Below are 13,960 nucleotides of genomic sequence, written 5' to 3'. Positions count from 1 at the left end.
GGAGACCATTTTGAGTAACACTGTTGCACCCTGCCTAGCTGTCACGAGAGAGGCTGGTGAGGAGACAGCTGTTACAACCCACAACTCCTCGGCTACCTGAGACGATATAAGTAAGGCCTCTTTTGCTCTGTCTAGTCGTTTCTTGCCTTGCTTCTCTTCGTTATTTTGTTATTCATAGAATATTTTATTGATTATAGTATCAATTGATTGCAAATCAACCGAGGTACGTTTTGAAATTGATTTCCAGCCATTACTCTTGTAAGACAGAGAATGGAAACATAAATAGTAGCGGTGTAAAAGAGGAACTTTATTTTTTGTGTAGCGGTTGTGAGAAATCTGATTTCTGTCGAGACTTATCGAAAAAATTACTTTTAATGCTTCTGTTAAACAACACAGAAATCCTGATAAATTATTGATTACTTAGAGTGCTTTCAAATATCGATGAATTATTGATCCCTGAGAGCTTTTGCAATAGTAATAATATATTGATTCCTCCGAGAGCTCTTTAAACAACCTCCTTTTAAAGTGAACTGACGCAGCAATGCTATTTTTAGTGTAAAGTGATCTAAGTCTAATTAAGTTAATTGATACGCATTCGAAACCTTTCATTCGATATTCAAAATCGTGAACAGAGAGGCTTCTAACTGAGACCAAAAGTTTTTATTACCAAAACCTTTAATTTCTTTAACTGTTTTCACTAATAACGCGGGACCCTTTAATAAGCTCACAAAGAACTTGCTGTATTTAAAAAAAATGATTGAATTAAACAAGATAATCTTAATTGTCATTGTTTATTACCTGTGATCATTTCGCTAAACAAGAGTCTACTTTCCCGTAAGTCTTTATTTCACATTGAAAAGCCTCACGCGAAGCTTCATTTCTATGCAGAGTAGCAGAAAACACTTCTTCTAATCTCTTTGTTTATATCTCTCTTGAAGAAGGAGTACGCCAAAGGATTAATAGCAGAGTTTAACATTAACAAAGAGATTTTATACTTCAGATCAGGACAAAATTTATACCGATCGCTGAAAATCACGAGGATACTGCATCGCAGATAAAACCCATAGCAAACAAGAAATACGGAAATTACAATAGCCATCATTACGATGGAAGACTTTTCTTGAGTTTTAAAGGAAACTCGATGGTTAAAACTTAATTGTCTTTTCAATGAACGAGCGGTGCGATTTTGTTTAATTACAACACGTAACATCGATACAAAGAAAAATATTAACATCGCACTTGGAAGGAACTCGAAAAATATAGTAATCAGCCACATCAAAATGCGAAAAAACAACAACACTTTAAACAAAAAAATCTCTAACGTGTAAATTGTTATAATTGCAGCTGGAATCGCCCAGGAAAAAAGAACCATTTGAATGACTCGGCGACGCGACATAAATGCCAAGTACTTTAGAGGTTTTACAACAGCGATGTAGCGATCCAGGACTAAACTGCACAGGTTTGTCACAGACGCATATGCGAAGAAATTCCTCACAATAGACAAAAGTATATGTAGATGGTTGCACATATTTGCTTTGTTACAGACATACAGTAATGGAAAAGCACTCATCCCAACACAGAAGTCAGCCACTGCGAGTGAAACAATAAACGCATTGGTTTTAGTTCGAAGTCGCCGTTTGTTGCAAACAAGGCAGATAATAAATCCATTTCCAGTCATGATCAGAATGGAAAGAGACCAGCCAAGAATCAAAAACCAAGTTTTCATTATCCAGGTGGAAATGGGCTTAAATCATTCTCTGAAGTTATACCAGTGACTTTTTTTTTATTTTCAAGGAAAACGTTTGCAAAACATCTGGTCATATGAATCTTCTTAAGTTTCCGTAAATTGACGCATGTAAATGACAAATTGCAAATTAGAGAAGGACCTGTCTCATAATTCAAACACAGCGGGAAAATCGAGTGTAAACGAACTCGGCTATAACTTGATTCCCCGCGCTAGTGGCGAAACAGAGGCGGGAAGACAAAACAAGAACAAGGGTATTTAAATAGAGAATAACCCATCGTAATCGGCGGGCAAAGCATACGAGATTTTAACACCGTCAAGTCTGTCAGACGAGTCAGTTTTTATCCGAACAGATGAATATTCTTTCGCGATAAAATAAATATTCAAATAGTCATTTCATAAATTTATGTTAGAAATTCAAATTCACTTAACACTTTTATCACACGCACCAAGGGTTAGCTGGAATATTCAGTATTGATTGAACACGGATTGGTTTCCGCGTTTGAAGGTCTGAATATTTACTCTACACAAGTGCATATTCGCGTAAAGAGGGAAACTAATATTCAAACAATCTCCTTAGACTTTTACAAACACACAATATGCAAATCTACCTGTCTCTCGTTCTGTCAATTGCAATCTGGGCACATCCAATTCAAACACATGATCCGCGAAAAAATCATTTGGTAAACTGAGATCATGATTAGAAATATAAATCCAAATATTAATTAGAACACCAATGTCGGACATTTAACTCACAGTATTTCGACCAAACAGTCGCCTGCGTATCCACTAACATTTAATCGACCGACGATCTGTCTTCTTGGAACCTGCTGCGAACACCCGAGGGTGGTTCACCCACTTAGCAGTTCCTTTTTCAAGACGGCCGCCGACGAAACCAAGCCGTTAACACCACACAGAATCTCTTTCGTACGGAGATTTGAGATTTAAAGAGGAAAAGGCTTAGAAATGTTGAGTGTAGAGAGAGCTATTGTTACTCGTAAGGACTGGATACAGTCCTTCCAGTATTTCTTCAGTTTTCCTGATATAGGAGAGGTACTATTACAAGATTGATGGTAAGAAGAAGGAGCTTAACCCAAGAACACTAAAATACTAAATTCTCTATCTTAATTCCTGGGTGTTTATGCACATGTGCTTATTGGTTAAGTGGGAGGGCCGGACGGGAAAGAATTTGAATCATGGCCATGACGTACGGACCGAGCGCAGCGAGATCCGTGTTTCATGACCGAGCAACATTCATTCATTCACTCTGACGAAGGGTTAACACCCGAAGTGTCAGCCCAGAAACTCTTTACGACGGCCAATTTACAGTATCACCTCAGTCGGTGAAACCAAATTATCTTGTTTTACCCCGAACTGACTCAGCACCGCGGTGTCTTTAGAAACTTACCCCTTTTATTCCTAAGTCCGGAACAGTTTGATAATATTCAGTATTGACAGCGTTGATTGATTTGTTCTTATAAATAGTTTCTCGATTCATGATGGTTCCGCTGACAGTTATAAAAAAAACATATTTCAATGTTCAGTTTAGGAATTACTTTTGCACAGAGAAAAAATCCGCCTTAGCACAGAAGTTCAAAATTTATTCACGTGCAGCAAATGATATAGCTTGTTATGATTAATTAGCTTCTAGAAATGATTGATTTTAAGAGCTAAAAATTTCTTGATTCTGATATCATTCGCTAAAGTAACTACTAATTCGAAAATAATCTCCCTCAGAACATCAAACTTCATCTTTGTGAAATTGTAATACAACAGAAAAGTATAGTTTTAAAAAGCCATTCCCGCCCCAGTAACTTTTCTACTGTGATTCGGATTATGCCCAAATTCAGTAACAAAACATGGCGATTAACAAACTGACAACCTCCCAAAGCTTCATACACAGAACTTGTTGTCAGCGACTGAAATTCATTCTTTCATTTGCTAAAAGAAAATCTGCGTTTCCGTATCAAGGAAACAGATTGCGGGATCTTGCAAAGAAGTTTTACAGTTTAACTGAGATCTATAGATCTCAAGGGAACTGAGTCGTTTGATATCAACGATTTACTTCCCGGTAGAGGTTCCAAAGGACGTTTAACAGTCACTGCTACATAAAACTAAAGTTTACCGGAGATTTTGTCTATACAACTGACAAGTAAACGTTCGAAATGAAACATCAATTTCGCTTCTCTGTACAAAGTTCCACCAAACTGTAAAGGTAAAAATAGTGAGAAACCTTAATTTCATAGCTGATCACTCGGTAGAAGTGCAAATTAATTCAAAATTCAATGGAAAACGAGTAAGACAAGTTACTAACGAATATGGTAAGCACTGCTTATTTCGACTTCTAGCTCTTAAATAAATTTCGACTTAAGTCATTCAAGTTCATTTTGTATTTTCAAGGATAAATTTGTTCCATATTGGTCCATCGCAACCCCATTTCATGACTTCCTCAATTACGGTATTCTCACATTGCGTGTAATATTTACAGTGCAATAATCACAGCACGCTTTCTTGGCCCCTTAAATCAAAGTGGTTGGTTATAGAATGTGAGCAAACCCGATAAATAGAATGTAAGGAAGACTAATTACGCTCGTATTGTTATAACTACGCAGTTCACTTCATCCAGCTAAGGGCAGGCCAAGGCTGTCTTCACTAAGGCCAGATTCCCTCAGAAAATCCCCTTCTACAGCCGATTCTCCACTTTGGCAATTCTCGGCGTCTGTGTCTAAATCCCGGCAATTTCATTCTGCAGCCCGTTGGCCAAGGAAAATCTTGTCACGTTTAGCTGTAATCCTTTAAGTTATCTTGCAGTAAAATAAAGCGACACTAGAAAATGCGTTACTCTCCCTTGCTAACAATGTTTCGCATGCGAATGTTTATTAGTCAGCGAAGCAGCATCACGATCCGAGAGAGCTCGTGAGGACCCGAGGAAAGTTGGTGCTAGCAAGCACTTCGCAAAAAAATTGTTGCGAGCGGGTAACAAATGAAATTGACTCCTTCCCTGGCCTAGCCATACATCACCCAGTGCTTGGCATAAATTATTTCAACGAGTGACCTGCGTGCAGCTTCTGCAACTGTTTTACATCTTAGTCACTGTCCTCGTCGCTATCACCGTCCTGTTGTTTATGATCCGAAGGAGGTTGAAGTTTGTCAAGCTCATGTTTTAAGAGCGCAGAATTCTGCTTCAGTGACTGTACGTGATGTGATATAGCCCTACCAACCGGCCGGCCTGACAGCAGGCTCTCCGTTTCTTTTGTCCATTGCTCACACTGCTTTAGTATTTCATCTTTCTTGAGGTAAAAGTGCGCTTCAATAACCTGTGGATGATAGAGCGTTAGCAAACAGGAAGTAACTCTGAAACCCTGTCATTGGTTAACGTCATTTAAGGTCTTACGTCATATATTTTTTCGCCGCTTGTTGCGCCGAGGAAAAGAAATTTCATCAAGAAACAAACCGCAGTACATCACTTTGGTTGGATCTCACAAAACCATCAAAGTGCTCTGTGAGCAAACTCGTGAATTGACACATGATTTTTTGGATTATGTTTAATGTTATCTGGTTTAGGGAATATTGTGGTTGATTGTCATATCTGGAGTACGAGCAGTAGTTCAGTGTTCGCTAATGTAGCAAAGAAACAAAGTAACGTTGGGATAAGAAGGCATTACAATTGAAATGATCATACTATTGCATTTAACAAGGGTGGATGATGTCATGTGTTTTAAACGTATATCATTTCTCTTTCTGGTTCAAAAGAAAAGGTTGGAAGTAAATGTGAGTGAAAAGTGAAATTTACTGTCTATCATTGTAAATATTAGAAAATCAAGGCAATACTGTCTTAATGAAAACATTAACGATTCCCTCTTTATCAAATGAGACAAACGGGAACGAGTTTTGTGTGATATAATTTAGCCAAGACTGCCACCGTCATTTTGGATCTCCGCCTGGGTAGATTTTAGTCACGTGCGACTATAATCAATAAAAAGATAGAATTTCATTTCAGGCCCATTTATCAATTTTGTGGTATGTAACTTTCGCATTTTAGTACGTAATATGTATTTTGAATTGTTCTTTAAAAATTCACTGAAAATCGGTAGCTAAAATTGTTTGTTTAGGTATTATTTGATTTTCGCGTTAACTTGTAATTTCGTTAGTCTCCGGCATCTTTTGTTGCTTCAAACAGGAAAAACACACGATACGAAACGTAATGATCGATTTTGTCCTCAATATCACGCCGTAACAGAAAAAGCTTTTGAACATCTGTAAACTCCGAGCGCTTCGCAGTAAGTGAAATTTTCAATGAATATTCGGATTGTTTTCAAGTTCTAGGATTGTAAATTACAATGATATGAAAAACGAGGGTTGTTCTGTTATTTCAGTGTGAATCCTTGCATGCCTGCCATTCGCTGGCACCGCTTGTTGAAACTAAAACAAAAAAAAAAACTTTTAAGATTATCATTGGCTTCTTTGTCACCCTACCACTATTCTTAGCAACAAAGGTCGCCATTCTGTTTGTTTATTGCTCGCCAAAAACAATCAAATGCACTCAAAAGCCTAAAATCGAAAAAAAGTTTACAGGAAACGACCAATCAAGCGAGCGAGCGAGTGCCATTCGTATCTACAACTCGCTCTTGCGCATGCGCGCAATTCACGAGTTAAAAATGGAATCAAAGTGCTCTGTGAGCAAACTCGTGAATTGACACATGATTTTTTAGATTATGTTTAATGTTATCTGGTTTAGGGAATTTTGTGGTTGATTGTCATATCTAGAGTACTAGCAGTAGTTCAGTGTTCGCTAATGTAGCAAAGAAACAAAGTAACGTTGGGATAAGAAGGCATTACAATTGAAATGATCATGCTATTACATTTGACAAGGTGGATGATGTCATGTGTTTTAAACGTCTATCATTTTTGTTTCTGGTTCAAAAGAAAAGGTTGGAAGTAAATGTGGGCGAAAAGAGAAATTTACTGTCTTTCGTTGTAAATATTAGAAAATCAAGGCAATACTGTCTTAATGAAAACATTAACGATTCCCTCTTTATCAAATGAGACAAACGGGAACGAGTTTTGAGTGATATAACTAAGCCAAGCCTGCCACCGTCATTTTGGATCTCCGCCTGGGTAGATTTAGGTCACGTGCTAGGCAACGTATGATCAATAACAAGATAGAATTTCATTTCAGGCCTATTTATCAATTTTGTGGTGTGTAACTTTCGCATTTTAGTACGTTGTTTGTATGTTGAATCTTCAAATTGTCTTGAAACTTAAAAGAAAATTGTTCTTTAAAAATTCACTGAAAATCGGTAGCTAAAATTGTTTGTTTAGGTGTTATCTGATTTTCGTGTTAACTTGTTATTTCGTCAGTCGCCGGCATCTTTTGTTGCTTCTCACAGGAAAAACACACGCGACGAAACGTAATGATCAATTTTGTCCTCAATCTCACGCTATAACAGAAAAAGCTTTTGAACATCTGTAAACTCCGAGCGCTTCGCAGTAAGTGATATTTTCAATGAATCTTCGGATTGTTTTCAAGTTCAAGGACTGTAAATTACAATTTTATGAAAAACGAAGGTTGTTCTGTTATTTCAGTGTGAATCCTTGCATGCCTGCCAGTCGCTGGCGCCGCTTGTTGAAACTAAAACGAAAAAAAAACTCTTTTAAGATTATCATTGGCTTCTTTTTCACCCCACCACTATTCTTAGCAACAAAGGTCGCCATTTCGTCTGTTTATTGCTCGCCAAAAACTATAAAATGCACTCAAAAGCCTAAAATCTAAAAAAAGTTTACAGGAATCGACCAATCGAGCGAGCGAGCGAATGGCATTCCCCACATCGTATCTATAACTCGCTCTTGCGCATGCGCGCAATTCACGAGTTAAAAAGATACGCTAAAAGTATGGAATGGTTACGTACGGACTAATTTAAAAAAAATCAAGGTTTCATTTTTCAAGAAAAGCCGCTCATGAGCCCCCTTAATATTTTAACAAGTCTTAAATTTAACGAGTCAAAAATATGGCGCAAACTGAAAATGTTGGGTGTCGTTTGTCTTTCCTATAGTGATCTAAACTTCGTGTAATGATGTGTAAAATATTGTCTCTTTGTAATATTTTAGGTTACGCCCTTTAGTGATTTACCATCTACAACACAGGCAGGGTGCAAAAACGTTGCAGTTGTTAAACCGAGGCCAAAGATAAACCTAAGATTCTATGAACAGATGATGAACACTCGGTAGTTTTCGAAACGCCTCAACGAAATGGTCCAGACTACACCTCCATCCGACCGTAACTGAGTTGAGGAAATATTTAAGTGGAAAAAGTGACATCTCAATCTCACCTTTTTGAAGCAAGACGACGGTTTCCTTAATTGTTCCAGCATGGCCCAGCGTACAGTGGCTTGACAAATGTTCGCATCATACTCCCGCGAGTTCTGCTGTCCAGCGGGCGTCCCTCTAGATCTCTCGTACCCAGGTTCGTTGAAGTAGGGCTCGTTGACGAGAATGAGCGACTGGATTGACACCAGGACCTGAAACAAGAAGGAATTTATTCAACATGCTCATCTGTTACACGAGTTGTAGCCTATGTCACGGCCATAAGGTATAATAATTTTTCGGAAAATACTTAAGATACTGTCCAAAGACGTTCACACCTGAAGGAAGCTTGAATTCTGTGGATTCCACTTCTCCTCTGGTCGTCCATGCCACGTGTTCAATATACTCAGGCATACCTAATGAAAGAAAAGGGACATAAAACTAATCAGCAGGGGAGGGGTGAATACTGTACGTAAACTAATCACGAACAGTCCTAAACGTCAGTCCCATGTCTTAGACACCTCACCCACTATGAAAAAATTCTGCATACGAGACTGACTCTTAGCAGCCGAAGCATTTCCCAGTTTTAGTAGCAAGAAGGAATTAGGAGTATTGCTATTCTCATTGGATGTGATGCCAGTCTACAGCAGATTAACTGCCCCTTCCCCCTACATTTCGCCGGGTTTCACTGAAAGTTTGCCAGCTCTCATTTCTACTCCTTACTGGACAATGGCACCATGAGAGTTCAGTATCTTACTGAAAAAACACAACACAAAGACAAGGCTTGCACGCAACTGTTCAGCTTCTGTCCCAAATATTTTAAAAATGCGAGGAAATGGAGACGACATAACTATCAAATTCTTGAAAGTGGACTCAACAGCGTAGAGGAATGTGGAAAGCTGCCAACTCGTCAAGTTGAATGCCACGTTACTTATTAAGTTAAACAAGACTGTTAGTTACACGGTACCTTTCCATCATTGTAAAGATTCGGATTGAAGCGAATACTGTGGTGCCCAGTGGTTTCAAAGTTTATGTGCATCGGCGATTCCGGGTAGTTCTGTGGAAAGTATACATCAAACTCGAAACAGCCATTGGCGTATGGAGTATCAGCTGGGCCGGTAATAAGAACCTAACAAACATATAAACAGCGTTTCTAATACTCACGGTGATTAGGGTGGAATATCTCTTTACAATGTCATTACTCTATCTGGGGTGGGGTAGGGTGGGAGGGTGGGTTGCATATTTTGATTCAGAAAATTAAGGAATTTTTCACAACTATTTAACCAAAACAAGCTAAGAAATATTTCAGCACAAATAAATTATACGCACTTTGTATTGAGAAGTAACGTGAAACCCTGTCCATGCAAGAAATTTAGAGTCAAACGGGTGGTAAAAAAAAAAAAAAAAAAAAAAAGCCACATTCCCCTGGATCTACCAATGTTCGTTGAAAATACTATGTAACCTTACTCCGAAAACGGAAGGCCCTCGTCCTTTTGCCATTCGTCATCACTACGCTTGAATGTATGTCTTGACAAAGATTTATTATTACCTTCATGACATCCAGTCGCTCTTTATCACAACGGACAAATACGCTTGAGCTGCTGGACAGCGGAAGGGACGTTGCAAGAGACGACACTTCCTGTGCTAGCCGCCGAGCCCGCACCATGCTTCCGCTGCCACCCGTATTCACCGTTGACCGCACCGAAGACGCAAAGTGGTAACCGCCAGGTTCAAACTCTAGTTTTCCGTCATCTTTTTCAATCACAATCCGGTGAGTTCCTATCAAGTTTAACAAAGGTTTGACTCTATAACCCAGTCGTGTCTTGAAATTCCGAAATAACTGACAAGGAGATTACGACCGAAAGTCTTACGTTTTTGGGACAAAGTTCTCGATATAGTCTAGATTTCGTTGTACTAGGAATTATTCAATGAGAAAATCTTGACAAGATAAACGCAATAAAAACTCTCCTGACTACCGTCTGATTGTAATAGTTGCTTTCACGACCTTGCCTACAAACTAAACGAAACGCCCATGGGCCACACTCACCAAACTGAAGCGACCTCATTTTGGCTAAGTACCTCTCCTCGGCAGAGAGGGACTCCACCTGTTCTTCTGGCCCCTTGCCGCCTCCTTCCCCTTCCTTGTTAGAAGAGGCTTGTTGCTGGTGAAATTCGTGCACTACTCTCTGCATCAACTTAGCAGTTTCCTGGATGTCAGGTATCAACAGGGCGAGTCCCTCAGCCTCCTGGTCCTTCTTTTCTTCGCTGTTACCTGGTTTAGATGAACTTGGTAGTCCTGCGGTACTAGGTCCCGCAGAAGTACTCGGTCCAACTGAAAACAACGAGCTTCCTGCACTGCTTGATGTTGCTGAGCTGCTGGATTCCCCTTTAGAACTTGGTTCGGCTGTGGTACTCAGTTCTGTTGAGGCATTTGGTTCTAAGCTAGTGGTGCTTGTTACAGATGAATCTTCCCTTTTTCCTTGCGTAGACCTGAAGAAATAGTTTGTCCAAGCTTTGGTTTGACTACATTGAAAACGTCTCCTTTGTGCCTATACACGAAACACGTGACCAAACGAATTGCACCGCGTTCGCCCCCTATCGAGTTCGCCCCTACCTTACGCCGTGTTCGCCCCCACACTTTTCGAGTTCGACCCCATCAAGTCGAGTTCGCCCCTTGATTGAGTGATATCTAGATGAGTTGATTTGTGACGAAGGCACTAGCAGAAAGTGCCAAATGTCACGTCAGCGACGACCATTTAGAATTTCGGCAATTGCATGGAACCTGCTTGGGAACTGGGTTGACGGAATCAACTAAATACTCTGCGTGGGATCTGGGATTACCAGAAATAACTGTGTACACTGAACTTGTGATAGAGAGAACCACACTTAATCAAAACAACATTGCTTAACTTATTATTCAGACTGGCAAAGATGTAAAACAACCTGGGTTTATCTAACGAACACGAAATGTGTTGGTCGTAACAACCAGACTTGAGAAGATGCAAACCACGCTTTCATCGCGACAGCATTGCTTAAGTTGTTAGACTTGTACCTCGTTTAGCTTTATTTATGAAATTAAGACTGAAGTATTTACGAAACCACGATTTGATCACGCCTTTGATTATTTAAGACTTCTTGAGAGAATGCGTTGCACACTTCATTGTGTTTTAAGGTCATAGCAACCAGACTTGAGAAAATGCAAACCAGGATCGCAAACCACGCTTTCATCGCCCTAGCTCCCACGCACATATAAACTTTCAAAATGGCCGTCGGTCAATTAAAATTCAAAACTTGTCTTGGTTCTAACTTGTTTGCAATGTTCGATAGCAACTAATTTAGACATGACTCAATCTGGGGGCGAACTCGTCTTGGTGGGGTCGAACTCGAAAAGTGTGGGGGCGAACACGGTATAAGGTAAGGGGCGAACTCGAAGGGGCGAACTCGATAGGAGGCGAAAGCGGCGGATACCGACCAAACAACGGCTGCGAAAGAGTGAGTGCCGAGTGACCCGACGTAATATTTGTACCTATGCATCTCACTTAGGTCCGCTAGGAAATCAGTTTAAGTAGCTTTAGATTTGTCTTTGGAGGGGTTTCATTAACTTCAGAAATCCATGGATAAAACTCACACAACCTTCGAAATATCAGTGGAAAAACTTGAAAGTAGAAGATTAATTGATCAATATTCCCTTTTTTCTCCCTACTGTCGCAAAAAATAAAATATTTTGGCTTTTTTGCTGAAATATCAGAAATGTTTTGCCGGTATCCACGTCTCTTTTATCCAAAATATGGAGCCCAAAAAAAAACAACAACAACAACAATTTCATACCTAGAATAGGTTCCTGTTATCGCTCGAGACAGTTACCTTATGTTGTTCTTTGAATGAAATATTGCTCGATAGCTTCCGGTCCAAGAGTAAAAAATGGAGATCCCTCCACACTTATTAAAAAATTACTTTTCCAGCCTAAGTCCTTACTACAAATTGAAGAGTTCCCGCTTATCTTACCGCAAAGTTCTGGAGTAAGTATCCACACATTGTTTCATCTTGTCCAGCAGGCTAACAATAGAAGGCGCCTCTGTGGAGGCTCTCTCAACGGAAAGGCCATTGGCATGCGGGAGTAACAAAGGTAAGAGGACTGGGCACAACGCGAGTGCACGGAGTACTTCTAAAACAGCCTGGTACAGAGGAACATGGCGAGCCATATCAAGAACTGTTAAAAAAACAACAAAAACGGTTAAATATTTCAACATTTTTCCATAAAACCAACAAAGTTATACAGATTTGCGACGTTTACTAAGAAGTAAATCTTGAAGCAGAATTTAGCACAGAGGGCCACTAGTTTATCAGTCATACTGTCCGGCGTGCGTGACCCTTCCTGTTACTGTTACTTACTGACTAATTTTCATACTGCGACAGGGAAAGTGTACTGTCCTTGTTTCAGATTTAGTTCTGACACCGGTAGAAATAATGGAGAGGTCGGATAAACGTCAAACTCTGAAGTTGAATACAACAGGTCTAGTAGTTCCCATTAATCTAACGATCTTAGGGCTTGCAGCTGATATTTCGGAGATTTTGCTCCTAAATTCTTCTCATTGCTTAATTATAATTGAAGATAAATGATAATTATCATTTATCTTCTTTTGGTTTTTTCCTTTCTTTTTCCTTGCAGTAAGGCAGTAGCGGGCAAACTTGCTTTGATTTCCTGACTGGAAAAATCCAGTCTTGCCTGCGTACATACCAGAATCATTCCTTAGGTATGATGAAAGAGCAGGGATTAGACACGACTCTCCGAACAGCTCCAGCAAAACGACAACAAATGGATATGGACCGCCTGCCCCTAAATACTCTGCAAATGGCTCTGAGTGCGAGTCGCTATGTTTTCCAAAAGGTCTGATATAACTCGCAAGTACCTAGGAAGGAAAAGAAAATTTTTTTTCAGTCAGCACATAAATTCCCTTTAGTTTTAAACATGATTCAAACCCATGGGCGTCTGTAACCCCGAGTCAATGGGCTGGTCGGTCATCATCTGACCTACGTATGGTTTTCATCCTCGAGATTGAGACATTTTTTGTGTTCTCTCTACATTTTGATTTTAATTTCAGCAAACTGTGTGCTCCATTATAAACCTCTGCGTCTCAATACTAAAATAAGTCTGATGTTCTAAAGGAGTTTTATCTCAGTGTGTCACCACCAGAAAATACTCCATTCGAAAAGTACAGAGAGAGCTGGATCGATTCATATCTTAAAGGTCAGCTTAAGGTCCTAAACGGAACGGGAACAAACGTCTCGAAGTAAAAAATCCCTTGCTGCACACAAAATTAACTGGGACAACACACGGAAAAGTTTAAATCGCCCCCAAAGCAGGCTCTTTGCGGTTAATTCTACCGTCATTACCTGCAGAAGGCAAGTGACATGCTCCTCTTCAGCCTTCTGTTTTAGCATGGCTTGTTCAACATCCCACCCTGACGACGTGGATCCTGTACCAAATCCTGTTCCTTTGGCCCAGTAACTCCTCTCACTACCGGCTCCAACATCACTGTCGCGGCAAACACTACAGATCCATACAAATTTGAGTAAATCACCGAAACAATCAGAGATAAAAATTCGAAAAGCGTACAAACGAGCGACCTACTGTAGGAAAAAATTAAAGAATGCTTCTTGATTCAGTGTCCTCGACCAAAACCAAATCAATACGAACACAGAGAAATGCCGTAAAAGGCCAATTAGAATGCAAATAATCGCACTTAACAAGCTTCACGCGCCATTGCTTTCTACTCGAATTTGACGGATAAGGTGGCGCAAGATTGGACGTGGACAAACTTCAGAGCAAATTTGAGCAATATCAAAGAAATCCGAAACTACTTTTGAAACTCAGAATAACTAAAAAATTGTTCCTGGTCAGGGTTGTCATTT

General features: G+C 39.7%; 2 protein-coding genes across 2 annotated transcripts in view; both read right to left on the bottom strand.

The window, feature by feature from the left end:
* Positions 1-733: 733 nt before the first annotated feature.
* LOC113668385 (octopamine receptor beta-2R-like) lies at positions 734-1,855 on the bottom strand. Its single transcript, XM_027184277.2, has one exon. It carries the CDS (start codon positions 1,724-1,726, stop codon positions 881-883), a length of 846 nt encoding a protein of 281 aa, XP_027040078.2. The 5' UTR covers positions 1,727-1,855; the 3' UTR covers positions 734-880.
* A 1,469-nt stretch (positions 1,856-3,324) lies between these two features.
* The window catches only part of LOC113668380 (dual E2 ubiquitin-conjugating enzyme/E3 ubiquitin-protein ligase BIRC6), a 43,641-nt gene continuing 33,005 nt past the window's right edge, over positions 3,325-13,960 (bottom strand). The window contains exons 35-43 of the mRNA XM_027184270.2: positions 13,442-13,598; positions 12,786-12,957; positions 12,053-12,257; positions 10,095-10,537; positions 9,597-9,826; positions 9,015-9,176; positions 8,386-8,463; positions 8,074-8,262; positions 3,325-5,061 (exon numbers count right to left, since the gene is read on the bottom strand). Of these exons, the coding sequence (XP_027040071.2) occupies positions 4,831-5,061; positions 8,074-8,262; positions 8,386-8,463; positions 9,015-9,176; positions 9,597-9,826; positions 10,095-10,537; positions 12,053-12,257; positions 12,786-12,957; positions 13,442-13,598 (1,867 nt within the window). The 3' untranslated portion in view covers positions 3,325-4,830. The remainder of the gene's footprint in view (positions 5,062-8,073; positions 8,263-8,385; positions 8,464-9,014; positions 9,177-9,596; positions 9,827-10,094; positions 10,538-12,052; positions 12,258-12,785; positions 12,958-13,441; positions 13,599-13,960) is intronic.

The sequence above is a fragment of the Pocillopora damicornis genome, chromosome 7, assembly GCF_964200805.1.
Source record: "Pocillopora damicornis chromosome 7, jaPocDami1.2, whole genome shotgun sequence".
Taxonomy (NCBI): domain Eukaryota; kingdom Metazoa; phylum Cnidaria; class Anthozoa; order Scleractinia; family Pocilloporidae; genus Pocillopora; species Pocillopora damicornis.
Note: the sequence above shows the minus strand (reverse complement) of the source record. Positions and strands in the feature narration are given on the sequence as shown.

Bases quoted from the DNA above. Each gene is read 5' to 3' on its own strand.
- LOC113668385 (XM_027184277.2), bottom strand. From the start codon at position 1,726: ATGAAAACTTGGTTTTTGATTCTTGGCTGGTCTCTTTCCATTCTGATC.